This window comes from Acipenser ruthenus, chromosome 10 (assembly GCF_902713425.1).
Source record: "Acipenser ruthenus chromosome 10, fAciRut3.2 maternal haplotype, whole genome shotgun sequence".
NCBI lineage: Eukaryota > Metazoa > Chordata > Actinopteri > Acipenseriformes > Acipenseridae > Acipenser > Acipenser ruthenus.
In genome coordinates, this window is record NC_081198.1 from 9268083 (window position 1) to 9295860 (window position 27778).

The 27778-nt window shown below is 36.8% G+C and overlaps 1 protein-coding gene across 2 annotated transcripts; it reads right to left on the reverse strand.

The window, feature by feature from the left end:
* Window positions 1–818: 818 nt before the first annotated feature.
* Window positions 819–27719, reverse strand: LOC117401495 (EEIG family member 2-like). Of its 2 annotated transcripts, none has more exons than XM_034002260.3 (11): window positions 27230–27719; window positions 16436–16556; window positions 16024–16053; window positions 12460–12576; window positions 12170–12216; window positions 7066–7169; window positions 6518–6613; window positions 3811–4039; window positions 3358–3494; window positions 2843–2912; window positions 819–2199 (listed from the first exon to the last, which is right to left on the reverse strand). In XM_034002260.3, the coding sequence occupies exons 1-11, from the start codon at window positions 27373–27375 to the stop codon at window positions 2157–2159; spliced, it is 1140 nt and encodes a 379-aa protein (XP_033858151.1). In that variant the 5' UTR covers window positions 27376–27719; the 3' UTR covers window positions 819–2156. The 2 variants fall into 2 exon arrangements, with proteins under 2 accessions (XP_033858151.1, XP_033858160.1); XM_034002269.3 differs by lacking the exon at window positions 27230–27719 and adding an exon at window positions 19595–19667.
* Window positions 27720–27778: the final 59 nt, after the last annotated feature.

The window sequence follows — 27778 nt, forward strand, 5'->3', positions numbered from 1 at the left end:
AGCATGATGCAAGCAAGACCACACTTGAAAAAAGGTGTGGCAGCAGCCCAGTAAAGCTATCCCAGATAAAAAAAAAAAAAAACACTAGTCATAAAACAGTGCCATCAGAAAGTGTTGGGAGTCATGCTAGGCAACAGAAAAAAGTGAATGTGATCTTTATCTGGCTTTAGAAATACAGAACAGAAATCCTTGACAGTTTTAAAGATTTTAAGTTCCTACTATAGACATTCAAGTGACCCAGTTTCAGGTTCAAAGGCTGACCTCCCAGGGGCTAATACAATATTATGACAACTTATTTTTCTTTTCATTATGTGGCTTGGTAACTTTTGTAACTGGGGGTACACAACAATGGAACTAGAAGCACATTTTCAAACCTCTTCAAAATAGCATTCCAATTGGATACCCAAGAACCACAACGATCCAAGTACATTTTTGTCCAAGTTTTTTTTTTTTCCCTTGAATAGTAGATTAGTAAAACATTAAAGAGCACGCAATGTTAACATTTAAAAAATGGTGTCAGTATTTTATTTTATTAAAATAGTGACAGGAAAGCACTATTATTTCTGTGAACATGGATCAGGGTGGCTCAAGAGTAGTCAATAGTATTTTTATTTTACTTTACTTCGTACTTGTTTACAAATTCATGACAGAACTGCATGTTTGTCTAGAACTGGCTAGCAACAGACTTTTGTAATTTGTTTTAAAAACCTTGTCATATTAGCCTCCAAACAAATAAGGTACATCTACAGGTATGTTCGCCCTTTGTAAGCCATATAGTGTATAGAACAAAAACAAGCAAGAAAAGTCATTTTCTACTCATGATTGTTGCTTCCATAATAGTTGCTTCCAAAATTTGACATTTTAAGAACACTTTGTGTGCAGTATGTTTTAGGCCAAAAGAAAACAATAATAGTAATCCCGGTGGCGTTGGACAGTTGGAATATGCAACTGACAGAAGCACCGCTAAGGAAAATAATTTTTAAATAAAAAAAGTTCAGTTATTCTCAAATTGGTTCTCAAAAACCGAATCACTGCAAAGGCAATGCTTGCCTTCAATTTCCTCTAGTTCCCAGACTAGATTACCTGAGTTTATATTCATTAACTTAAATTCAATATTAAAATAATAAAGATGTTTATGTCTGTGCTATTCTGCTAAAAGCTGTGACACTGAGTAATGTTGACAGTTTTAGCATTCTATTCTTTTTTTCTATTACCATACGGCATTCAGCGTGACAGTCATGTCAGTTATAATTCATGTTTATAAAATATCGCAAACTTCTTAAGACAATGGGCAAATACTTGTACTGAGCATCTATGGCAAAAAGTTTTGCATCACCCATTGAATTAACTAATTTTACTTCATAAAGTCGAATGAAACCTGCTAAATAATGTGACTTTAACGTATTGAATTACATACTGCTTTGTGGTTTTTTGTATAAACTGACATTTTGAAATCTAACATGAAATACTGTACTATTATGCTTCCGGTAGACTTTTGCAATATAATTTTGTAGTTTCTTTGATTACATGATGATAAATAAAATATCTAAATTATGCTCATATAGTTTTTTTTTTTTGTTTTTTTTTTGTTATGTCACAATCCTAATATTCTCGGTGATGCTAAACTTTTGGCCATAGTTGCAGATCAGAAGCATCTACAAATCAAAATTCATTATTAAATAAAACGATTGAAGCTAAAACCATTATTATTCTTCTTCTTCTTCTTATTATTATTATTATTAGCCTTGGATTGTTAAAAAAAAAAAAAAAAAACTGGAACTTGGCGACTGATAACATCTGGGTAACAGAGAATGTCAACACTCCTTTAGAAGAGACTCACCCTTATAAGCAGCTTTACAATGTGAATAACCCGATACACACGCTCCAGTTTTCTGGATCTGATTTTTCTTCTTCTCCTTCACTACATATCAAGTGTAAATACTCTATCTATGCTACTACTTCACTGACTTAACACTCAAAGGTGCTTGTTTATACAGGCTGTGTGTAGTAGCTCTTCAGTGGGTCCCACCGGCTTTAAATTCAAGGATTGTGTAAGTGTTGCTGGAATGAAGTGAAACGCAACAGTCTCGCCTCTGCCCCTTCTGTGAGATTTCATTTCCATGTCATTGCTTCTCTGAATGTCTGGTCTCTCTCTTCTAACGCTTTATCACCACTTGTTCATAAGCCCCTGCTCCAACCCTGAAATAATTGATTAAATGCATCAGGACATAACCACACAGTGTTTTCCCCAGCATTAATACAGTACAAGTTATCAAGCATATATTCTTATAGTATAGTTTCACCTTAATGTTTAGTTTGATCTCAATAATAATATACCTCTCTCATTGCTGTGTTTGTACACAAGTATAGCTATTTGTTATTTAAAAAAAACAAAGGCTTTGCACCTTAGGTGTGATTATACATTATATATATATATATATATATATATATATATATATATATATATATATATATATATAAATTACACTGCTGTGCAACAGTCTTAGACATATTGCATTATTCTACAATTTACTCAAAGCTTCCACTAGTGTTTTCTACAATTATAACAACCTTGACTTGCATAAAGAAGGAAAAACATTGAGTGAAATAGCTCGCATCACTCAATTTTCAAGGTGTGGTATCCGAAGCATAATCAGTAAGTACAGAGAAACATCATCTGTAATTGACAACCTCAGGACTGGAAGACCCAAAAAGCTGTCTAACAAGGATGAGCAATACTTGAAGATAATATCCTTAAGGAATAGAAAGAAGACAAGCACTGAATTGACAACAGAGCTGGCAGAAGGCACAGGTAAAATAACTGTGCCTCTTAAATACAAACCTTGTGGGTAGATGATGGCTCCCCAAAGCAGTGCTTCCTCCAGGCCCTACAAATAACCGTAATCCCTCTTCTGAAACCAAAATACAACACAGGGATATAGATTATGTTTCTATTCACTAAAGAAACCAATTATGTGTTTTAATATAGATCAACACCATCATATTTGTTACAGTGCCTCAGGATATTCTCCTAGGAAGGCTCTTTAGAAATGCATGTTACATTGTATAGCGTTATATTGCATAAAAGTACACAACTGATTTAAATCCATATATAAACGTTATTGAAACATTTTTAAGCAACATGAAAACAGTTGCCAGTACACCAGGCAATCACTGAACAATCAGTATCTATGGTAAATGTGACAAAGCAGGCTAGCGGCAGCAAGCATCGAATTGTCAGATCCACTTAGAACCCAGAAATATGCCACCTCACTTGTTAACTTTGCAAGGCTTACAATTATCATGCTTTTTGCATGCTCAGGTACTTTGAATGCGTTCCTGCAAAACCAGTTGTACCTTCTGCGCTGGAGTCTAGCAGACTGCGAGTGAAGTCCTGACTCTGCAGAATCTTTTCCACAATGTCATCGGCATCAACCCTGGTGGCATCGACCCGCTTCAGCTGAGACTCCACAGAGTCCTGCTTCACTGCATGCCTATGGAAACAGGATTCGAAATTATAAAACAGTATCAGTTACAACTACAGGTAGAAATCATAACATTAAGCATCCACAGATAAGCCACAATTGGATATCATTAGAGCATTTTACAGCACTGGGTAAGCCTGGGATACTGCAGATTGGTGGTTAATGTAAACAAGGGGGAGTCCCCAGTGCTAAAAAGCTCCAGTAAAATCAGCTGTGGCTTATCCCAGTTGGTATACAGTAGGTTGACCTCTAAGTCAAGAAGACAAACAGTGAGCTAGTTATGGGTTTATACCATTTGTATATTTCATTACAAGGGTTAACCCACCTGCAGAGCCGCTCGGAGGAGGAGCCACTCTTGACTGGGGTGAGGTGCCCTGGCACGGGAGCAGAAGCTGCCCCAGCAGCAGCAGCAGCAGCAGGTCCTACCCTGGGAGAGCTCTCCCCGCTGGGTTCAGGGATGCTTCCAATCCCTGTCGATGCGCTGCCCACAGAGGTGTTCCTCCTGTGGGAAAGCTCAGACAGGCTCGAGGAGCGCGAGTGCCCTGTACTGTACCCTGCAACACAACAAGGGCAGGACTGCTTTTTGAAAGACTGGCCCCGGCAGCAGCAACTTCATAAAAGGCTATGTATTTGCTCTAGAGCCCCTTTGTTGGGGGACATTGTAGCAATAAAACCAAGGTAGTGTTAATCATTTGAAACGGTGTAACTAAAAAGATAACACAACCTCATACTTGCGTAACAGGATGGACATGTTCAGATGCATTCATATAAATGTGTACTACACTTTTTATTTCTTATCTAAATTTGTTTAAAAGTGATAATTGTGTTACAAGCTGCTAGAACATGGATATTAAATACACATAAAAGCTAATGATTAATTATATGATTTATCACATAAATTAGTCCTTGCCTGGTATGAATTCACAGTAAGTTCACTGTTGATCAAAACTTTAATCCTTCAATTTAGTCCTACACTTGAAACTTGAATACTTAACATAAATATGTGATTTCCAGTTAATACAAAATTGATATTAGTGATTTAAAAAAAAAAAAAGTGAAAGTGATGATACCATTTTATTGTTCACAGTAACAGGACGGACACACAGCCTTTAATTATTGGAACAACTGTTGTTTCATTTCAAAATAAAAAATTCTTTCCAGCAACAAATTAATAAACAACCACCCAATCTGAATGGAATCAGTCGATTGAATAGGACGTTATAAAGGAAAATCATCCCAAGAGGTACAGTAGGCTGACATGAAGCTCTTTCATGGATGTCGGATGTATTAGCCACCAGAGGGTGCTAAAAAGCGGTGCTGAAATAATAGTAAAAATTACTTTAATAGTAAGGTTTAGGGGGGTTTAGGGGTAAAGATTAGGTTTAGGGGTAGGGGGTAGATTTAGGGGTTAGTAGGCTAGTAGACACCTACTGGCCCATTGATATGGGATGATTTTGATTGATAACGTGCCATTTAATCTATTTCAATCAGATCCGATTTCAATCAGATTGTCTGAAACAACAGATAAGTCTTTAATATATAATACATGACAGACAATAAGTCTTGAATACATACTAAGGAAATAGAGTGTTTTTGGTTAATTATTTTTATAAGTTATACTGTTCAGTTGACCTTAAAGGCATAAAGGATGAAGTACAAAATCAATAACAAATAATGACTGCAGATACCCAGATAACATTTTGGGTATCCCTGTACTTAGCAATAACTAGAACTGTCAGTTGAAATGAAGGGCAAAATTACAACAAGAGTATGGTCAAGACACAAGGTTACACTGCGCTGGTGAGCCTCAATCAGGTTTGTAGTTACTGAATGTTTTGGCTGCTTGTATATCTATGAGGTTCTCCAAAAAAGAGAATTATTTTAATAAATATTTGGATTAACAGGTATCCTACTTTAAAAAGCTAAAATCGAATACTGATTTGAAACACTAGGGTGGGCAAACGGGTTTATAGATCCAAACACACAAAGTAGCGATGTTTTTTTTTTTTTTTTTTCTTAAAGTTGCCTTGGATTCTCGTATTACACTGTACTGGTTTGAGTTTAATGTCGTATTTGGAAAAGAAAAATACTCAATCGTTTTGTTTGGGGGTTGGTTAGGAGGACCTGCCCTCATAATCTGATCAACCGTTGCACTAGGCGTGGTACAGAAAAAGAAGGCGGCACCTTCTGACTGTCTGATATGTCTGTGACTGTCACTGTCTCACTCCGACTGTCAGTGTCAGAGTCAATGAGGCAGGCTCGGAGCGCACATCTAGCAAAAATACCTTAGTTGAGTCGCTAAAGAGCAGTGTATATTAATATTGATAACATTGGGTATCAAAAACACGCCCCTAACTATAACAACTCGTTTCCTCAGGTTTCAGACTAAAAAAGACACACTTGTAGCTGTGTTTCTGTAGTTCTCAGTTAATTTATTTAGTTTATCCACATTTCATTCACCAGAATGGATATAGTGAAGCATGTGATTTTGAATACTTACATTTTATTTAAATATACTATAAAATTGGAAAGAAAATGTTCCTTTAAAAGTTAAGGGGTCTGATTTACTGTAACAAGTGTTCGATTACTGTGATTTTCTCGAAAAGGCTTTGAAATGAACATATACATCGCTTCCTTAATTTGTAAACGTATCAAAAAGGGAGTATCAGTAATTGCAGATAAGGATCACATATTAGAAATACACATGGCAAAGAGAAGTAAATGTGAAGCAAGCTTGAAGCACTTACATTTGCATTTTCTGACTAGCAACAATTATTTTAAAAAGATGAAGTATTTAAGCAATAACATTAACATTCAAAGCGGCAGTCATTAATGACTACATTGTGGAGGAAGAAAAGCCAGAGAGCTGAATAATTGTGAATGCTAAAAACTCTGTACACATACAGTAAGGATCATAAATCAATCCATTCCATTCTGCAATGAAGTAGAAATCCCACTAAAATCTACTGCACCCAAAATGTAAATTGTGCCTCTCGGGTATCAATATGCTAATGAACTATGAAGATCCATACCTGATACTTTAGACTGCTGACTAGCATAGCTTGATGTTCTGGAGTGACCACACACTCCAAGTTCCTCTGGAACCGAGGCACACTTTCCTGGGGGGTCTGTCGGGTTTATAAAGTAAAAAAGGCTCTTGATTAGCTCTCATCTGTGTTTTACTAAGAATACCTCACACTTGGCATGCAGTATGCAGGTTCTGTTGGCTTCAGTAACTTTTGGAGGACAAACTTTAAGAAGTACTGTGCCACAAGAACTGTCCTAAAGTTGTAACAGTGCAGAGCAACACACACTCACAGGTACACATACAGCACAGAAAGAAAGACAAGGCAAGGCAAGGGTACATGCGGGTTTAAAAGCTGCAATTACATGTAGAGGATCTGGTGCACAGTAGCAGAAGTAAATATATCTCATTACATTTTCCCCAGAGGAAAACCACTTTGGGTGAAAATTATTCCAAATCAGATAACTGAATTTTTAAAAGGCAGCGGTTTTGAAAATAAAATAAAAACCACAAAATGTCTCCTATAAATGTAGTATATTAAATGACTGTACATACCTGAAATACCAAATAAAGGCTTCAGTGTATCTCTTCCCTTTCGATCTTGATGTAAATGTTCAGCTTCTCCTTGTATTACTATGTACATCGCTGTTGAAGGGGGTCTGTCAATATAATGTATTTATTTAAATTACAGTGTTCAGCCATGCAGCTTAAGTCTGTGGGGGACACTGCTTCAAAAAATTTGAGTAAATCTATTCTAACAAACATTTTAACAAAAGTGTATTTTCCCTTTGTGTTCACTTTTGTAAAACATAGTCTACTCAAAAGTACTTGACAAAGGTAGTTCCAATCTTGCAACAAAAATGCTTAGTAGTTGCAAGGTACTTTACATTATAAAAAAAATTTACTGATGTAAAACCAAGAAATGCTGAAACACTGACAATAAACTGTGATGTAAAACAACAACACCAACACACATATCATTTGTAATTTAAAAGCTTTGTTTAGGAGTGTGGATGGGTAGTGTTGTGCCCCCGGGGTAGCAGCGGGAATTGCTGATGCAGGATTAGAGCCAACCTTCCCAGAGCTGTGACTCAGCTCCTCCTCAATACCATCTAGCAAGTCCTAATTGGCAATCAATAACTGAATTAGGACCTGGCCTCTTTCTGCACATGCTTTCCATGCTCCACTTCAATCAGGTCAGACTAACAATACCAGCTACATTGTCACATGGCTGCTATCAGGTACCCACTGACACATGTGACAAGTCATTATTTAAAACCATAAAACAGATTTTTAACAATCAAGTTGTAATCTTTTTTTATACGCAATACAACTACACAGTTACAGGACCCATTTTCTAACCTGAAAAGTTTAGATTATCGGTTTGTATTTTTGTTGAATAGTGGTCTGAGGTCCGCTTTCTCAAGCTGTGGCATTTATAATGTTTAATCTGTTATCATCTTATTTTAAAATACAGCCTTTTGCATCAGCCTTTTGTTGCTACAGCATCACACATCATCAGCTGGAAAAATAATGCATATAATACTTTTACAAAAACAGCTCACATGCTATTTTGGCCTTGCATATCTTAATAAAAAATAATATGCTTCGCCAGGTCCCTGCTGGTTATACTTTTCTTAAGCATGCTTGTTATGATATATATTACTAAACACTCCACAACCTACATTTTCCTTTCCTTTTATCAGACTGGTATTTTTCATATTTTGCCCCTTCAGTACTACCATGCATTGCCACATTCAACAAGATCTAAATAAATCTCAATAAACTTAAATCCCATTACAGATGCACTCCTGGCAAAGAAGTAAAGGATGGATGTTATTGAAAATGACTGCATGGGAGACTAGAGACTTTCTTCTTTCAGGTCAAGTCCATGTTTATTGAAAAGTACTGTTCTGCGTCAGAAAGATCAGCAAAAAACAGGCAATACAGAAGATAATTCTCAGGGATCCAATTTTAAGGAGAAACCTAAAAATGCTTTGCTCAAACAAGGAAAGCAACACACCAAGCAATTGTTCCATCAGTACTTGCATTCCCCAAAAGGCTTGAAGACTAAGAGCAATGATTATGTAGGGAAATATAATAACATTATTGTGACAATGCCCCTTCTTGTGGTGGTGGTGGGTAATTAAGGGTCCAGCCATCAGTGACGATTATACAATTAGAATATTAGATCCAAATCTCTATGTAGGACAAATGTGTGTGTGGTATAAATATCTGATTTAATAGCTCTATTCTAGAAAAGTATTCTTCAGCTTTGCCCCCCTGAACATTTCTGAAATGGTAAATTATTGATACTGGGGTGTTGTTGAAACAGTAGTAAATAAATAAAGATTCCCACTGCATAGCAATTTGATCCATTCCTGGTTTTACTATGAGTTTAATAAGACACACCTGAGTTTGTTACCTATACACTGTGGCTAACCAAGCTCGTATTAACAAAGTGAAAGTGCTATGCAAGTGGAGTCTTATCTCCACCCCTGCTCAGTAACAGAGACACAGTGCCTGACATTATACACAACTGTTCATTTGGATTACAGCCCACTCAAATGTAAAAAAATAAAATAAAAACACACATACACACAAAAAAAGAAACTGAAAAGCACGGTTATCCTCCAAAACTTTTTGACTCATAAGGTAGACCTGTTGCCAATAAATATTCTAACAGCTGACTAGGAAACACGCAGCCTGCTTTCAGTTAGTTAAGGATCTGGTTATCAGTCCCACTGGCATGCACGCACAAGCACTGCCAAAAATTCAGGGGACTGGAATGTCTCCAGTGTACAGAGCCAAAGCAAGCTGTCTGTCCAGCTTGATAAAGCCTGAAATAAGAGCGCAAAGTCTCTTCTCCGAGTCAGAATTTGTCCTTTTAGATATTAAAGATTTATTTTACAGGGATCGGTGAACTCCCTTGAACATCTTTAATCTGAAAAAAAAAAAAATCACAAATCAGGATGTATACTGGTGCTCTGAAAAAATGGGTGTTGCTTTAATTTTGCAAGACAAACCTGTATCACTTTAGTGTGGTGCTGTGAGTTCCTCAGTGAACAGGCTCAACTGAACAACATGGCCCTGCTCCAATAAATCACTCCCTGCTTCCAGAACAATGCAGACTGCCCCTCCTAATCTGACAACGATGCTGTTGCTTGCCTTGACAAATATTTTGGTTCAACTAGGGATGTCGGAGATGAGTGAGTCACAAAATTGTATTTTTTTTTCTAAAAGAAAGCTTTTGTCTAAGGTTTTCAAACAAGTAAACCCTTTATTCATATTTTTTGTCAGCAATTCAAAACTGAAAGACAGAGGTAATCTGTCATTACAAAGTTATTTTTTTTTCCTACAAAATAATGTTACAAATACTGTTACATCAGAAACACTTAAATTAGAGCCTCAAGAATATGTACATATCAGCATCTCAGTCGTATAAACTCCTCCTCTCTAGGCATGTCATGTACAGTAAGTTTGAGAATGACTAGTGTATTTCACCAGTATTGACTTTCAGTGGAGTGTGCTGTTCTAAATGTACATATTTTATTAGTTCACATGGTTTACTTCAAGGTTCCTTGTTGGCCACACTGGGTAACAATACTCTTACACAAAAATCATTGTGCCCATGCAACTACAAAAATAGAATCCTGAATGCTCTTTTATTCACAGCTTCCATATTTCACCTTGTAGACTTCAATAAAATTCAAGGCACAATCTCACTTTTCATTGACTTCAGGTGTGGGAGGGTAGTCCCTAATGCTTTCCTCCCAATAACTGCGTATGGTCTTTATATTTTATTCATAGCATGCTTGTTTAAGAACTGAAAACTGCGAATCCCCTCACTCACAATTCCTTGGGGTATAGTTGGCATACATTGGTGTCCTTGGAAAGCATAACTGTCTAATATTTTATTTTAATGCAGAGAAAATAATGAAAAGAAAGAACTTCTTCATTCCTAACAATATCACACATAGAAAAATAAATGTTTCTAAATATTTAAAAAGATGAACAAATAATCCATTGCACTATCTTAAACATTCTCAGTATTTTTCTAAACAATTTAAGTTTGACAAAACTGTTCCCAGTGGCTCCTCTGCACTAAGAGATCTGTCAATAAACCCTGAATCATGTTCAGTTTACAATTTCTCTTCTTCATCAGGTCTTCCATGTCTGTCACTGGGACTAATATGAAAGTTTTGTAAAATCAGTTACTTTTTCCCTAGGGTATGTTACTCTATATGGACAATATGGGATATAATACTAGTTACTGACATACTGTTTTTTGGGGGGGGCACAGAACAGAAATTTTGTGTCAGAAATAATGTATGTGGCAATGCTGAACACAGCCCAGAACAATGATAAATAAAAATGTTTTAAAAATGCATACATGTTTACAATCACACTTTTATTTGTCTTTTTTTTTTAAAGATCAATCTGGTGCAAAGATTGATGAATCTGGTGCAAAGATTGATGCAATTAGATGGCATTTTTAGGTCTTCCTTGCAGTGATAATTTATGTGATTGATTATATAAAAGCAGGATCTCAGTATTTCATATAGTGCAACACTGCTGTAATGTTTTCCTCCAGAGGGAAAAACCTGATCTGCTGATGACTTCATCGCTCAGGATGCATTCTCTAACCACCTCTGTCCATTATGAGGATTCCTTTCCTTTTAGAAAGCTCATTACTAGGCAGCGATAGAAGAAACCATGATTTGCAACCAACTTTGAGGATACAATTCCAGTTTGCAAAACACATACAATATTTCTGACACAAACTTTTTGGATACTTTGCACCACATCTTTATTTACTAACACTGGAGTTCCAAATAAATCGACCACTTCTTGGAGTTGCATGCATGAGAGGGATTTGTTTTGTAATTAAAAAAAAAAAAAAACACTTTTAAAAAGCTCTATATATATATATGGCAGTGTGGTCTCTAGTCTGCATTTCATAGAAGCACTGCAGAGTTACGCATGCAGAAATTAACGCTCGATAACGAGACCACAGTGACCACCTGAGACAGGAAACTATGAATCCTATAAACTTCCGCCTTATCAAATGGTAACTGTTAAGAGCTTTAAGCTGCATTAATGCATAGCTATAATTTTTTTCCCCCACCAGAACTGTGCAATTGCAAATGTACTTTCATTAAGCTAGTGGAACATGGAAGTTTGATTTATTATTCTTTTAAGAGGCACACTTTAATGTTATAAGTGCACTCATTATTATTTTTTTTATATATTTTTTTTTTATAATTTTAGAGTACTCAATTATTTTGCTCACCATTTTCATCCTCAATATTTTTTACTTATGCTCCTTCATTGCAGCACTTCCTCACAGCTCAGGAGAACTGTAGTCAGTGGTCATCCTGCAATCCCAAGCTAATTGCCTCTTTACACCCTCTTTACACCCAGCAGCTTGATGAGCTACAGCCCCCTGGAGGTCAAAGGTCAGTCCCAGCAGGTGTGTGCTGGAGCTCCCTGGATGCCTGGCTAGTAGGGTCAGGAGAAATAGCCCCAGCTAAGTCAATGTGATGCGCCCTGTGGAGTACTCCCAATTCCTGGGATTAATGATCTGAGGAGTTTCATCAGGCCTCTCATGGGCAAGCTACTAAATACATGAAATAAAAAACAACACCACATTACTTACGTTTTAAAGCAGGGGTCCCCTGACATCAGCTGCATGCTGATCAAAACCTAAGCAAGTGAAAAAATAAATAAATGACCAGCCATAAGCATTTTATAATCTTAAAATTCTCCCTGTAATGCCCCAAATCCTTTAGTGTACAGTGTACCAATTAATTTTACTTAACACAGCTACTCTCTTAAAGAAAGCAGTGATTAATTAACACTAATAATTTAATAATAAAACAGGTCAGCAACGGAGCAGGTTTATGAGTTTTTGACCCACATTGTGAATAGACCAACATGGCTTCTCACCTTCAGAATGGAATTATCCTGCCGGACGTGTTTGGTATCATAGCCCTCAAGTAAGCATCTCCGCTTTGTGTTCCCAGAGCCAGCAAACTCGGCCAGATTCAGATCAGCAAACCCAAGCTATCAAAACGAAATAAAGTTCCTTATCCAGACTGCCACTGTACTCGCAAGCAGAATAACCCTTTACAGGTTTACGTTGTGTAGTTAGAAACAGCCCAAAGACAAGTGAGCCATTCTGAAAAAAACAACTAACAGGCTTGGACCACACTTTTTACATCACAAGATACATCACATTCATTAAAAAAATCGAACTATTATGATAGTAATCTAACTAACTATTATCACAAGTGCAATCAAATGCAAAATAGCACATATATAAATAACAGTACAGTATTTCTTCATTGAAAAACCAAACAAGTAACAGCCTTGGTCAAATACTTTGTCCTGAAAAGACTGAATTCTACCCTAGTGATTAATTCAGGTTCTCCGTTCTTGTTCATTTATTCTTTTTAGAAATAATATTTATTGCTGATTAAGAAGAGTATCAAATATAGAGCAGAATAGCGAGGGAGTAAGAACTAGCATCTTAGTTCGTTTTTAAATTCCTGGCTAGGACTGAGTCAGTACAGACATTAGCCTAAAAAAAGCACTCAGTCTGGAAGTGGTAGTGGGGCCAGGCCTCAGACTCATACAAACAGAGCAGGGAAAGAAAGTCGCCACCAGATTAAAACAACGGGAAAGGGTGGCAAAAGAATGTTTAGCAACCTATGTACTATAGAAATAAACAGACTTATATGGTGGCATCACGTTCAAACACCCCGGGGCACATATCAAATGTTTGGAAGAAAATATACACTTGATTTACACTGCAGCCTAAGCTTTTCTATTCCACATGGGGGGCCTATATGCTGAAATGCTGAATACATACATTATTTTACTACTTCAACCCATTGCTTTGTTTGCATGATGAAGATCAAGTTTCACAGTATGTAAGTCACATGCAGTATGAAATTGCTGAGGCAGCAGTGTGGAGTAGTGGTTAGGGCTCTGGACTCTTGACCGGAGGGTTGTGGGTTCAATCCCTGGTAGGGGACACTGCTGCTGTACCCTTGAGCAAGGTACTTTACCTAGATTGCTCCAGTAAAAACCCAACTGTATAAATGGGTAATTGTATGTAAAAAATAATGTGATATCTGTATAATGTGAAATAATGTTTAATGTGATATCTTGTAATAATTGTAAGTCGCCCTGGATAAGGGCGTCTGCTAAGAAATAAATAATAATAATAATAATAATTTATTCATGGTGTGTAACAATAGAGATACACTACTGTAGGGGTTCCCAAACTTTTTTTACCTGAGCTCACCTGTTCAGCTGCATTAAGCACTGCAGCCCACTATTAGAACTCCTTAGGAAAATGTCAAATTAAAAATATTTTATATGTTTAAACTTGTAACATTATAAATAAACCTATTATAAATGCCCTTTATTTTAAACACTTTAAATTTTAGTATATAAAATAAATTGCAAAAACTAAACAGGCGTTTTTATCAAACCTTGAATTGGTACCTTTGTATAATTGAATATTTTAGAAATGCAATTAGTTATTTTTCTTGGTCATCATCTCTTTTTATTCCCATTCATAAATACCTGAACTGGAATCACTTTTGACTAAAACCAGTACAACGTGCACAAAAACATAACTTAAATCCTTCCTTCATGAACACTGTGTAACTAAAACGTCCAACCGTTACCTCACACTGAACTGTCATGCACACAATACAGAAGGAAACGAGAGCTTTGCATAAGTTCCTTTTTTTGCAACTACTCTGTACATACAACTTGCAACATCCTCCCTCCCCAAAAAAATAAATAAAAAAGCGGATCGCAGCTGAGCCACTTAACCAAAGAAAACTCATGAAAATAAATCCATCTGCAGCGAAATCTGAACAGTCAAAAAACGTTTTTTTTAATTATTATTTTCCAACAAAACATATTTTAGAGTTATTTTAGGATGACTGTGAACGATCCAGTAATCAATAAAATAGCAGTATATCCAAACATTTTAATAAATCAATTACCGGTATGTAACGAGATTGATCAGTTTGATTAATAACTTGATTTAGTTAATATTGAAACATACATCAAAGTACTATGTATTTTAAATAGTAATAGCTGATAAGTGACAAAAGCGTATTCATCATAGACATCAATTGAATTTTAAAATTGATGTTATCAAGTACAAAAGTTAGTATGAAAACGTTTCTACAAAAGAAAAAAAAACTCAAAACTGAGCCCACGGTACAAATGCATTCAAACTCTGTAGCTGCCTTTTTTGTTCTTTATCCTTTGCAAAACGTATTCTGTGGTAGCGGATTCGACATGTTGTAAGGTTATTAATAGGCAATCTGTTAGCTCTGATTTGTGAATTTCTGCTTTGATTGACAGTCCGCCAATACTGCCTTGCTACACTTTATTTTTCTACAGTTTCAGCTGCCGCCAGCGCCTGCTTTTCACATTAATAGAAAAAAATACATAGAATGTCATTGCTCCCGCGGCCCACCCGGGACTGGACCACAGTTTGGGAACCCCTGCACTACTGTACTGTACAATAAATCAGAATATAAAGCAGTTTTGATCCAAAACGACAGGAGGCCATTCGGCCCATCTTGCTCGTTTGGTTATTAGTAGCTTATTGATTCCAGAATCTCATCAAGCAGCTTCTTGAAGGATCCCAGGGTGTCAGCTTCATCAACATTACTGGGGAGTTGGTTCCAGACCCTCACAATTCTCTGTGTAAAAAAGTACCTCCTATTTTCTGTTCTGAATGCCCCTTTATCTAATCTCCATTTGTGACCCCTGGTCCTTGTTTCTTTTTTCAGGTCGAAAAAGTCCCCTGGGTTGACATTGTCAATACCTTTTAGAATTTTGAATGCTTGAATCAGATCACTGCATAGTCTTCTTTGTTCAAGACTGAATAGAATCAATTCTTTTAGCCTGTCTGCATACGACATTCCTTTTAAACCCTGGATAATTCTGGTCTCTCTTCTTTGCACTCTTTCTAGAGCAGCAATATCCTTTTTGTAACGAGGTGACCAGAACTGAACACAATATTCTAGATGAGGTCTTACTAATGCATTGTAAAGTTTCAACATTACTTCCCTTGATTTAAATTCAACACTTTTCACAATATATCCAAGCATCTTGTTGGCCTTTTTTATAGCTTCCCCACATTGTCTAGATAAAGACAAATGTAACACATTGGGGAAATTAATATAATAATGATATAGATGAAAAAAAAAGATCTGTGTCCAGGTGTATTTTCAGAGAAAAACATCTACAATGGAACGCCCACAAGGTAATTACGCAAGGTTCTCTTTGCAGCAGATTTTTGCGCTATCTGACAAAATAATCCAGTTTTCTCAGACTGGATTCATTAATTACATTTAGGAATAAAATACACTGGAGTTGCATTTCTCTGCAGATCCATCCTAAGTAAAACAATAAGGAATATGCACGAATCTCACTAATCAGTTCAAATTAACTGGGGAAAAAAACACTTCTTACCTTTGCATATGTCTTTCCTCCTTTCATTTCCTGTCGAGAGAAAATGTCAACTTATTAGGTACACGATAGTGTATGTGGTTCATGCTAAAATAAGACTCTTTTAGCAGTAAGTAACTTTAGATAAAGACTCCCATAGCATAACTATTTTAAAGGTTTTGGTACATAAGTATACACATTAGTGCATTAGATTACTTTACTGGTCTGCTGTTTTGAGAGGAGTGGACCTATAGGTCTGCAGTATTAAGAGTTAAATCGGCATGCCATTTTTTGTTAGGAAACAAATATATAGACAAAACATGGTAAACAGCAAATGTACTGGTGCACGTATAAGGGAAACTACTGCATCATTCTTGGCAAGGTTTGTATCAGACAGCTTTAGTAAAACAGATAAAGTGAAGAAGTAGTGTAGTACCTTTCGCACTGATACCCTGCAGACACACGGGTCTAGCACTCCAGTACTGGCACTGGCACTCATTTTACACAGAAACGAGAACTTCTTCCTCCACCGAACACAGTTAGCTTGTACCACCTCCCTGGGCAGAAACAAAGAGAAGACACTGTTAATGATATAAATAACAATAACAACCCTGCATTAATAAGCAGGGACAGGAAAGTGTGGCCCCTCATTTGGCAGGAAATGTAAAACCAACTACAGTTTATTATTTTCTAAATAATCAGCCTCAGAGTTGATTTCTGTAGATCCACAGATTGCAGCTAGTCATGAAGGGAAGGGGAAGGCTCATTTACCGTAAGAGAAGTGTATGCCCTCCACTAACAGTCATTAATGCTTCCAAATCTTTCTGGGAGTTGTTCTTAATAATATCAAATGAAAAATGCCTGACGGAATAGCATTTATAATGTCATTTAGGCCATGTTAAGACTCAAATGAACCAGTCATTTTTGACTGTGAACAGGTTTTATGCAGAATAACTAAAAACACAAGCCTTTTTGTTTACAGGCTAAAGCAACTGAAGCATCATTTGTGCATGAGCGCAGTTACGGACCTGACGTAACTATTGTTACATCTGGGACTGACGCTGATGAGGCTAATCTCTCCAAGAATACCTGCTTTATTTTTGCCAACTCTTATACTGTGATAAACAGATGGCAAAAAGCCATCTTGATTGTAACAATTTCAACCTGAACTGAACTGCATCAGTTACCACAATAGGCCTTCCACAAGTAAAGATTTGTACTGCATGTCTTGAAAGAGAAAGATATATCTCTGTGCTGTCCCTGCAGAAATGAGGTGGACCAGCCCCAAAAGCTAAATACCAGAAAAGTTTAGTCTTCTGCAAATGATAAATCTTAGCCGTTACTGATGTTTATCTTGTTGCCCTGTGTTTTGCATTCCTGTTCTAGTGCTGTGCTCACAAGTGACACACTGTACAGTAATTCAGGTTTAACGAAAACAGACACAGTTGTTGAACTATGTTACGTATTTGTAAAATATGTATGCATACAGAAGTTATAGGACCTTCCAGGATAGCTGAAGATTGGTCCAACCAATGCTACCCCGTAGACAAAAACATATATATATATATATATATATATATATATATATATATATATATATATATATATATATATATTTTTTTTTTTTTTTAAATCACTTTTTTCCAATTCCACTTTTTAGAACATCCAGTTGAATCATATGAAACCATGCACTACTCTCAAACCTTTCACTACTTATGAACTGGCATAGCAAACCAACATCAATTATAATCCCATGAAATAATCATCTAATAGCAATCATGTTTTAAGTAATTCATTTATACAACAGAATATAACAGAATCCTTTTTTTCTTGAAAACCTTACTTAAAACTCTGAATACCACCCCCTCCCCCGTATATTCTGTCACACCTTTTTTTTTTTTTGCCAATATTATGTAACTATAGCAACACAATAACTCAAACCACACAGTATGTAATCTTCCAGCAGTTTAAAGCAACAGTAATTTTACTCAGTCACAATGCAACAAGAGTCACTGCAGGAAATTCTAGAAAAAGCTCATGTCTTATAGAGTAGGTAGCGGGGTTCCACATGTTGCTACAACTGTTTAAATAATGTACCTGTAATTTCTCTTTTCATTGTTAACATTCTGACAAGTTTTTTTCACTTTAAAGTCTGTTTCAAATTGTAACAATAGGCAAATTACTGTACAGTACTGCAAGTCTGAGACTGAAGCATGCACTACAGTTAAATAATACTCGCTAACAATAAACAGAATTCATACACCTGGCTGTCACATTGTGACTTAAACAAAAATAAATAAATATTTCTATATATCTCAATGCTGCAATTGCATCCCCTCTGCAGAAAGTAGCCAGCAGGTTGCCCCAATGAAGAAGGTCTCACTGGGATTTATTCATTAAATACAAACAGTATTCTAACATTTAAGGTCAGATAATGGTTCCCTGCTAGTGGATTTCTTTTTGTCAAGCATACTGTAATGTATACAATAGGAAAGTAAATTTATTTTGTCAGTGAGGCGATGAATCTCAAGAATCTCAAAAGGAGAAGAATTTGAGTGGCACACCCACTGTGGTATGCTGGGAAGCATAGACAGGTATTTAAAGCGACACAAATATGAAAGTTCCATTTACTATGGTCACCAAACAGACTTTAAAAAAAACTAAACAAAGTTTAGTGGCAAAACAAAAGCATTTAAAAAAAACAAGGGAAAGAAAATGGTCATATATGCTTCTCTTTCACGGTATTGTAAATATTACAACTAGGCCCAATTGTGAAGGTGTATTAGACATTGCCTGTGGTTTTGAACATTTGAAGTTGCCAGCTAATTTATTATTTAGTTTTTTTTACATGGATGCTCATGTAAAACAGAGGAAAATGCCATGTACCTTTTTAAAGAAATAAATCAGACATTTACATTACAAATCAATAAAACAGAACTACTCTTCTGTACTTTCCATCCCTTACATTTAGTTATCCTTTAACTGATGAGTTTAATAATGCACAGTGTTAATTGCCCACTACTATCTTTAAGTCTACATTTCCAGTCATTAATCTAACTTCTGCCATCTTACACTGCAGTACATCCCCCTCCCCCACCGACACAGTCAAGTCCAGAAACTGGATTATCTTTTTGGCTCTCATCTGAAACAATACTGTACAGTACATGTGATGATAAATTCTCTTCAGACACTGGTAGAGTGTAAACAACAATCATATGCCAAAACAAAAACAATTTAAAAGTGACACATCACAATATTTAAAAAGAAAAAGAGCAAAAATGTAATCTTCCTTTTTTGCGAGTGCACTCCCTCTCATAAAGTCGATACAGTAGCTGCATTCCAAAGTATGGTATTATACCTGAAAGACCAATGAATGGTACAGCATGATCGCACTGTCCTCAGACAGAAACAGAGCAGAATGTCATTTTAAGACACAAGTCCCAACAGCACTAATTTACCTCACCAAAGCTTTGATAAAAGTCAATGGCTGGTAAAGCTCATTGTCTGTAGCTTTTCATTGCAAGATCAAAGACAGAAAATTTACATTACTTCGTTTTTTGCACCCACACAAATACATTTATAACCAGCAACTTACTTCCCCATCTATTTTTCTTGATTCTCTTTCATCAATAGGCTTCTCATATGACTGTGTACTGCATGACATTGCATTTGAATCAGGTTGGTGTTGAGTGAAGCAGGAAGAGGAATTAAAGTAATAACAAATCTAATTTACAATGCACTCTGAAGAATGCTTCTGGGTTTCAGGCCACTTGTTCCTCTGTATCATATCTCAGGGTTTGATCACTCACTCTTTGAAAACAAAAAATGCTTTCTGTTCCTAACCTGTTGCAGGTTACAGTCCTTAGCTTAATAATTGTAAAAAACACAAGCATTAAACTGGTGACACTATAGTGAGCTTCAGCAATAGATCACAGGTTTGAAGGTATTCATCTTAAAACAATGGAAGTATTTCAATGCAGTACTCAGCAGCCCGAATATATCCAAGCAGATGACAAATGAAGATGGAAAAAATGAGGCTTTGGACTGGGCTCACAGCATTTTGTATTTTCTTTGGCACTTTGGACTACTCTCTTTTTCTGGAGCTGGTTGCAAGGATTATACTGCTGACCTGATTGAATTGAAACAGTACACTTCATCTTTTCACACCAATTTAAAGCGAGCCCTTACTAGCTTCAGGCAGTCTCCAAATTGAACGGTTAGTGGCGAGCTGGTCTATGTATTGAGTTGGTTGAAAGAATTACAGATTTGCTTGGTACAGGAATCTTTATGTCTGGTGACCTGCATGAAGAAACAGTACAACATACACACGTGCAAATAAATGCACGTTCAAAAGACAAAATTAAATAACTGAATTTGCATAAGGCACTGCTGGAAGGCATGTGATCTTCAGATGTTTAATTCCAGACACATGAGGCATCAAACATAATGCACGAAAAACACTTTTTATCCCAAGGGTAATGTTATATATATATATATATATATATATATATATATATATATATATATACACACACACTACCGGTCAAAAGTTTTAGAACACCCCCATTTTTCCAGTTTTTATTGAAATTTAAGCAGTTCAAGTCCAGTGAATAACCTGAAATGGTACAAAGGTAAGTGGTAAACTGCCAGAGGTTAAAAAAAAAGTTTAGGTTACCAAAAACTGAAAAATAATGTACATTTCAGAGTTATACAAAAAGGCCTTTTTCAGGGAACAAGTAATGGGTTAACAACTTACAGCTGTTCTGCAGCAATGGAAGTACATTAAGCCTTGAAAGTTGATGCTAACAATTCCTACAGGTGTCCCAACTTTTGTTGATTACTTACAAACTCTCTGTCTGTATAAAAGAAGTGTTGGAACAGACTGTGTTACTACTCCCTCTTAAGCATTATTTGGACAGTATTGTACTGCAGGAAGTAGTATATTGCTCTCATAATGGCGAGAAAAAGGCAATTAACAAAGGAAGACAGACAGACCATTATAACCCTTAAAAGTGTAGGTCTTTCCTTTAGAGAAATTGCAAAGAAAGCCAAGGTGTCAGTGAGTACAGTTTCCTACACCATCAAAAGGCACTTGGAAACTGGAGGAAACTCTGACAGGAAGAGGAATGGCAGACCCAAAGCCACAACAGAATCAGAAGACAAGTTTCTGAGAGTCAACAGCTTGCGTGATAGGCGGCTCACAGGACAACAGCTTCAAGCACAGCTTAACACTGGTCGAAGTAAGCAAGTCTCAGTTTCAACTGTGAAGAGAAGACTTCGAGCTGCAGGTTTGACAGGTCGAGTGGCAGTAAGAAAGCCATTGCTAAGATGGCAAAATAAGAAAAAGAGGCTTGCCTGGGCCATGAAGCACCGCCAGTGGACTACTGAAGACTGGAAGGTGGTCTTATGGACCGATGAATCAAAATTTGAAATCTTCGGTTCATCACGCAGGATTTTTGTACGCCGTTGAGTAGGCGAAAGGATGGTTCCTCGGTGTGTGACACCAACTGTCAAACATGGAGGAGGAAGCGTGATGGTCTGGGGCTCTTTTGCTGGATCCAGAGTCGGCGACTTGCACAGAGTGACTGGCACCCTGAACCAAAACTGCTACCACAGCATTTTGCAGCGCCATGCAATACCCTCTGGTATATGCCTAGTTGGTCACGGGTTCATCCTACAGCAAGATAATGACCCAAAACATACCTCCAGGCTATGTCAGAACTACCTTAGAAGAAAAGAACAAGACGGTAGGCTTCAAATCATGGAATGGCCAGCACAGTCTCCAGACTTAAACCCCATCGAGCTGGTCTGGGATGAACGGGACAGAAGGGTGAAAGCAAAGCAACCTACAAGTGCAACACATTTGTGGGAACTTCTGCAACAGTGTTGGGAAGAACTTTCCGAACAATATTTGATTTCCATTGTAGAAAGAATGCCACGAGTGTGTTCGGCTGTTATATCTGCAAAAGGTGGCTACTTTGATGAGTCAAAAATTTAGATTAAATTTTGTTAAACAAAACGATTCCATTATTTCTTTTTTATCTCCAATTGTTTATTTGTTCTATGCTTTAATTTCAGAGTACATTGAGACATTAAACTGCATAAATTTCAATAAAAACTGGAAAAATGGAGGCGTTCTAAAACTTTTAACCGGTAGTGTATATCTATCTATCTATCTATCTATCTATATATATAGCTTCATTTTTAAGGTATGACTATAATATCTTAATGCCACACAGTAATGACAGTTGTGACTGGGTGGTTTTGCTTTGCCGTTCATTAATGTTTCAAAGAGCTAGCCCATCATTCATTTAAATGAGTCATTTCACTCCCACATCTCTCATTCCTCTGCCTCCGCGATCTCATTCCTACTCTTAATGAGTCTGTTCAGCAGGAAAGTACAAATGAGTAGTGGTAACCAACAACAACTCAAATACTGCTGATGAATCCTAGAACAGGCCACAGAAAATAAGAAAAATGAAACATTATGTCACATATCAACATTCTAAAATATGGCACCATTTGCTGGATGGTAAAATTGTGTTATAAATGCATTATCAAGCTTACTAAGTTATTAGGTATACTAAAAATTACAAAAAACACTTATAGAATTGTCTGTAAAATGTATAATTCTTGCACACGTGAAATGTTTTGCTCATACACTGTAGTTCTGCTTTGATTCCCTAATTTATGGCCAGTGTCAACACTTTATCTGTCACTAAAAGCCTCTACGTGAATGTCCTGCATCTTCTACTCACATACAGAGCAGCACTAGTACAGCGAACCCTGCAAGGTGCAGGACTCTGGAATTTATTCATCACATTTACCTACAAGATTCATTTTGACTGCACTGAGGTCATCTGTGACCCAAAGCTCCATAACTCTTCACACAAAATGATAACATATAGAATAGCATCTCATAATGCAAATTAATGCAAAGTTTCAAAAAATGTGGACAAGGCTACATTATTCTACTGGTACTGTTACACTGCCCTCTAAACCAGCAGGTTAAAAACTAAAAGGCATACACAACTAAACTGCAAGATTGTCTGAAGCACACGTGCATCTCTCTGCATTTAGTACAGATGGACATATGATTGCCACTCTTGAACCCTAAATGGTTTGTCATTGAACTCAGTATTGAAGCACAATCTCCTCCCCAAGTCTTTTGTTTTTTGCTTGCAAAAAGGAGTGTAGCCCATTTGAATTAAACCAGATAATAGTCTGGGCATAAGTCCAAGCTGACAGACATGAAAATATATATTTTCAGTTACTGCTGGGTAGACTGAATACAGTAATCTGGTAGGGGTGTTTCAGAGTTGTTAGATCAGCCATTGCAGATAATTGTAAAGATTCTCATTCAGGGTCATTTTAAAAAGAGACCTGCTTCGTCATGGCTCACTTATCTGAACTTCATCTGTATCACTTTACTGCAGGCTATCAATAATGTTTAAAAGGCTTTCTTGTATTTTTATTCCCAGAGAACTCTACACTGGAGCGTTTTTATCTTGCGTTTTTACGGTAGCTTGACCTCTGCCTCCTTACTCCTATTGGCATTTTTAAAGCCTTGCTCAATACTGAGCCCTGCCACGGATCCAATCCAGACAAAGGATACATTCTGCATGTGTCACAAAGAAAAGCAGTTCTGATGGATCTCTGAAAGTCAGCTTTGTATATATTGGTCAACAAAACATCTACATAAGCCCCTGAAAGGTCACCATCAAAGGGTGCTCAGCAAGCTTGCTAGACTGGCTCCAGCTAATCAATGTCCTTGGGTACTGAACGTACTGTTTCTGCAACACTTTCGAGGTTACTTTAACTTACAACACTTGCAAGATGATGGAATGTGAAGGCAAATTCCACAGTCACTTGGTTTTCCTGGTTACATCTGATGTGGAGAATGATTACCTGCCATTATAGTTCAGGTTTTAAGATATTCCTCTGTCCACGTTGTTCTACACATGCACTTGTCTCTTACCATCCAGGTTCTTATTCAGCTTTATTAATGCTAATAAGAGACTTCTTTAGGTCAGCCTATATTTCCACTTCTGACCCTGTGTGCAGTACAGATGTTGATTTTCACCAGCTCCATTTTATAATGTCTCCACCAGATATATCACTGTAGTTAGAAGCTAACATATTAGCAGTATTTCTGTAAAGGGTGGGCTTGTTTTAAAAGGATTCCACTTACTAGTTGACAGATGCAGAAAAGTCACACTGGAAAAGCTAGTACCGATTAAAAAAATGCTGTTTAAATCATTAAAACCAACATTTCTAACAGTGCATGTGAGTTTGTAGTGTGCATTTTTGTCTTGAAACACGTTGAAAAGACAATGATGCTTAAATGTAGTTCTAAAACAAGACACTGAAAAGTCTCAGGCTTGCTAACGATGTGATCCTCGAGTGTCTCTTACCACACACAAAATCAGCGCCACCCTCCCTCTCCTAGTCCTGTTAATCAGTAACTGGGTCAGTAGCAAGATTATTAGATGCTACAACAGTAGTGTGTGGTGGGGATGGGGCGGGGGTTGGTAATGCCAGACACTTCACCTCTCATGGTTATTTTAAAAACTCTCCAATACAATTATTTTAAAGTGTTAATGAATAAAGGGATGCATCCAAAAAAGAAGCAGCTGTATTTCTTATGCCTGCTTGTATCTGTTGTTTGGTTTCCACTCATACACACATACACTGCATTACACACACACACACACACACACACACACACACACACACACATCTAAAGAGCCTCTAGATAAGGACACAAAGCATCATCTTTGCTCCAAAGGCTATGTGCTGTTAAGATGTTTATGCAGACTTAAAATGGTTTTGACCATCCAATGGTATTGTACAGCACTGTACACACTTCATGCTTATCTGTTGTAAAATACGAGAAACAATAGGCTAGTTCTTTCATTGTTATGCTTCGGAAAATTAAAGGGTTGAAACAAATGTTAATCTGAAAGCATGACTTGTTACCTTTTACTTCTTAGAACAGCGAACAGTTCAAAGTTAGGATAAGCTTTGCGATTCACAAGGTGAAATGCAGAATGTAATGAAGAAATTAAGCTATGGCATCTACCCACTTCTTCACACCCAAACTGTTGCTCTGCAGCCTGGCAAAAACCACAATATGTCACAAACAAGCTCTGGGTCTCTATCTGAGTTTTATCAATCTATTCTTAACAAAGCAATATCTAAAGAACTCATGCTTGTATGATGTAAGGCAGTAGTAATGATATAGTTTTGGTACAGTGGAAATCTGTAATTTATAAAACAAATTCTGTTTATGGTAATGTGTTGTCAAAATGTTGCTGAATACTGCAGTAAAACTAAAACTATACACATCGGTAGGGACAAGTTACTGGAGACACAATCCCAGTGAGCTGTAAATAGGTCGCTGTAAAACTGGGGGCAGTCATTTACCAATAGCTCCTTTGTTTTTCAAAGATGCAAGTCCAGAGAGGTGCAGTTCAAGTGGTTGATCAGTAAAAGATTCAAAGTAATATTGCAGTGTGGACATGCAAATGTTCACTGCATCTTTAACTTCCATGCTTACCAAAATACTACACTTAACTACAGTACTGTGTGTATTTCCTAGACTTTAGGATAGTTGTATCAAACCTTGTACTACTTTCAGTCACCCTATACCTTTATAATAGTTAAGGGTTCTTCAGCTACACAGCCGTGTGGTCTTACCCCTCTGCTGTTTCTTTAACATTGCAGACCTGAGCATGTCATGCACGTGGCAGTGTTGCATCACACACCCCAGGGTTTTAACAATTACTAGAGCTCATTCTAAAACAGTCACACCAGTCATGACTGCACTCCCATGTTGTTTTACCTCAGAAGATAACAAAACCACCCGATTCTTATAACGGCTAGTTTGTTCCAGTGATTATTAAACAATATGTTTGACCGACATAATGATCTTGTATAGTCCTATTTTGTCTAAATCAAAAAAACATACGTTTTCTTTTAAACGTTTACTACTTAGGTATAGTGCCCTGTACACTTTAAAAAATATATATATAGAGGTCCAGTTTTTACATACAGAAAAAAATATTGGGGTTGTAAAGAACTGTAAATGCTGAATTGCACTGTGCTGTCAGAACGTTCGGTGGCATTGTATTTCAAAAGGGCGACCTTAGCCAAAACTTCAAAACACTGATAAAGGCATTCGCGGAATAATTTATTGTATGAAATATTAACCACCTACTGGACACCGAATTTAAAAACAAAACAAAAAAAATCACCAGCAAGCTCTAAACACATCCATTCTATAAACATTAGGAACTCTTTTTTTTTTTTTCAAAAGCTACCCAATAGGTCAGCATCACTCATCGCTCTCAACTAATTATTGTAACCCTAATTACAGACCTGTAATTTTGAAAATCAATCAGAACAATATATAACACAAAAGTAAACTACAAGGCATGGAAATGAAGGGCCAGTTTAAATGTACAGGGTTGTTTTTAATTTATCAAGCTTCAACAGTACAGACCAGATTTAACTGACTTTCTGTAGTTCTGCAACTGTCTGCCTACTTTACTGTCTGATTTAATGACCCCACAAAAAGGCTTCAGGATGAAAATATCATTTTTAGATCCACAAAATCACTCCAAAATGAGACACGTTTCAAGTATTACTAGTGGTCCAGTAGTTGTTGAACAGCTTTTCCATTGACTATAGAGTTTATTAATAACATTAAACCAAATGGTGGGCCAAACATTGGCAAAAAACTGTTTTTTTGTTTTTTTCATAGCAATAAAGTGAAAGTCACTTAATTTTACCACAGTCAATCTGCTCTGAAATTGAAAAGACCAGGCGATCATAAATTCAGTACTCACTATTTCTTTGTGCCTAGCTACACATCCACAGTAAACCGTTGTTTCAGGTCCTAGTTACACTGCACTGTGGGGTACAGAGTGACGTGTCCCACAATTAACACGAATACGTTGTTTACTGTAACGCTCATTTAAAAAAAAAGTAAAAGTGAAAACATAAGTTACATGCGTATAGTTTTCATAAAAAATAAAAATAAAAAAGTAAAATGCAGCTGCTGTTCATAATTTACCGCATCAGCACATGATATACTAGCACAATGCTTTGTTTACAAACATTTAGACATGTTATTATTTGTGCAGTCGCAAATAATTAAATAAACACATGTTTTAGGTTTATAGGTGTTATAAACTACTGATTGCCCAGATCAACAAAAGTCTTTTACCTGGACGATTCTTCTGTAAAGCCACCATCCATAAGTCTGATTTTACAGAACAGAACTCCGTTGACAAAGGGAACAGAGGACAGCTCGTCCAGTTCAAAATCGACTTTAAACTTGAATTTCTTTTTCTTCATCATTATGAAAGCCATACAGTTTAACAGGACAGTCTCCTTTAAATTATACTGCCAATGTTCAAATATTAATCCACATCGCCGTTAATGTCCACAGCGAAAGAAGCCCAGTAGCTATGTTGTTTCTCAGAAGTTGTTGATCTGTCGACAGCTTTGTGAATTTGCAGCTCCATGATACATTGTAACGATCTTTTATAAGGCTATGACTCGAGCTCGCTTGCAAGCGAGTAATTGCATTACGTTTCTTTTTGTGGCAAACTAGATATGCACAACACAGAAACAACCCTCCTTCCCTCACTGCGTATTATTCAAACAAATGTGAAATGCACTCACTTCTTCATCAGTCTGTACTAGCGGACGCCGATAGAAGCGCAGGCTGTAAATAAAGAGCCAGGGACTTAAACTAGCCTTAATTATCAGA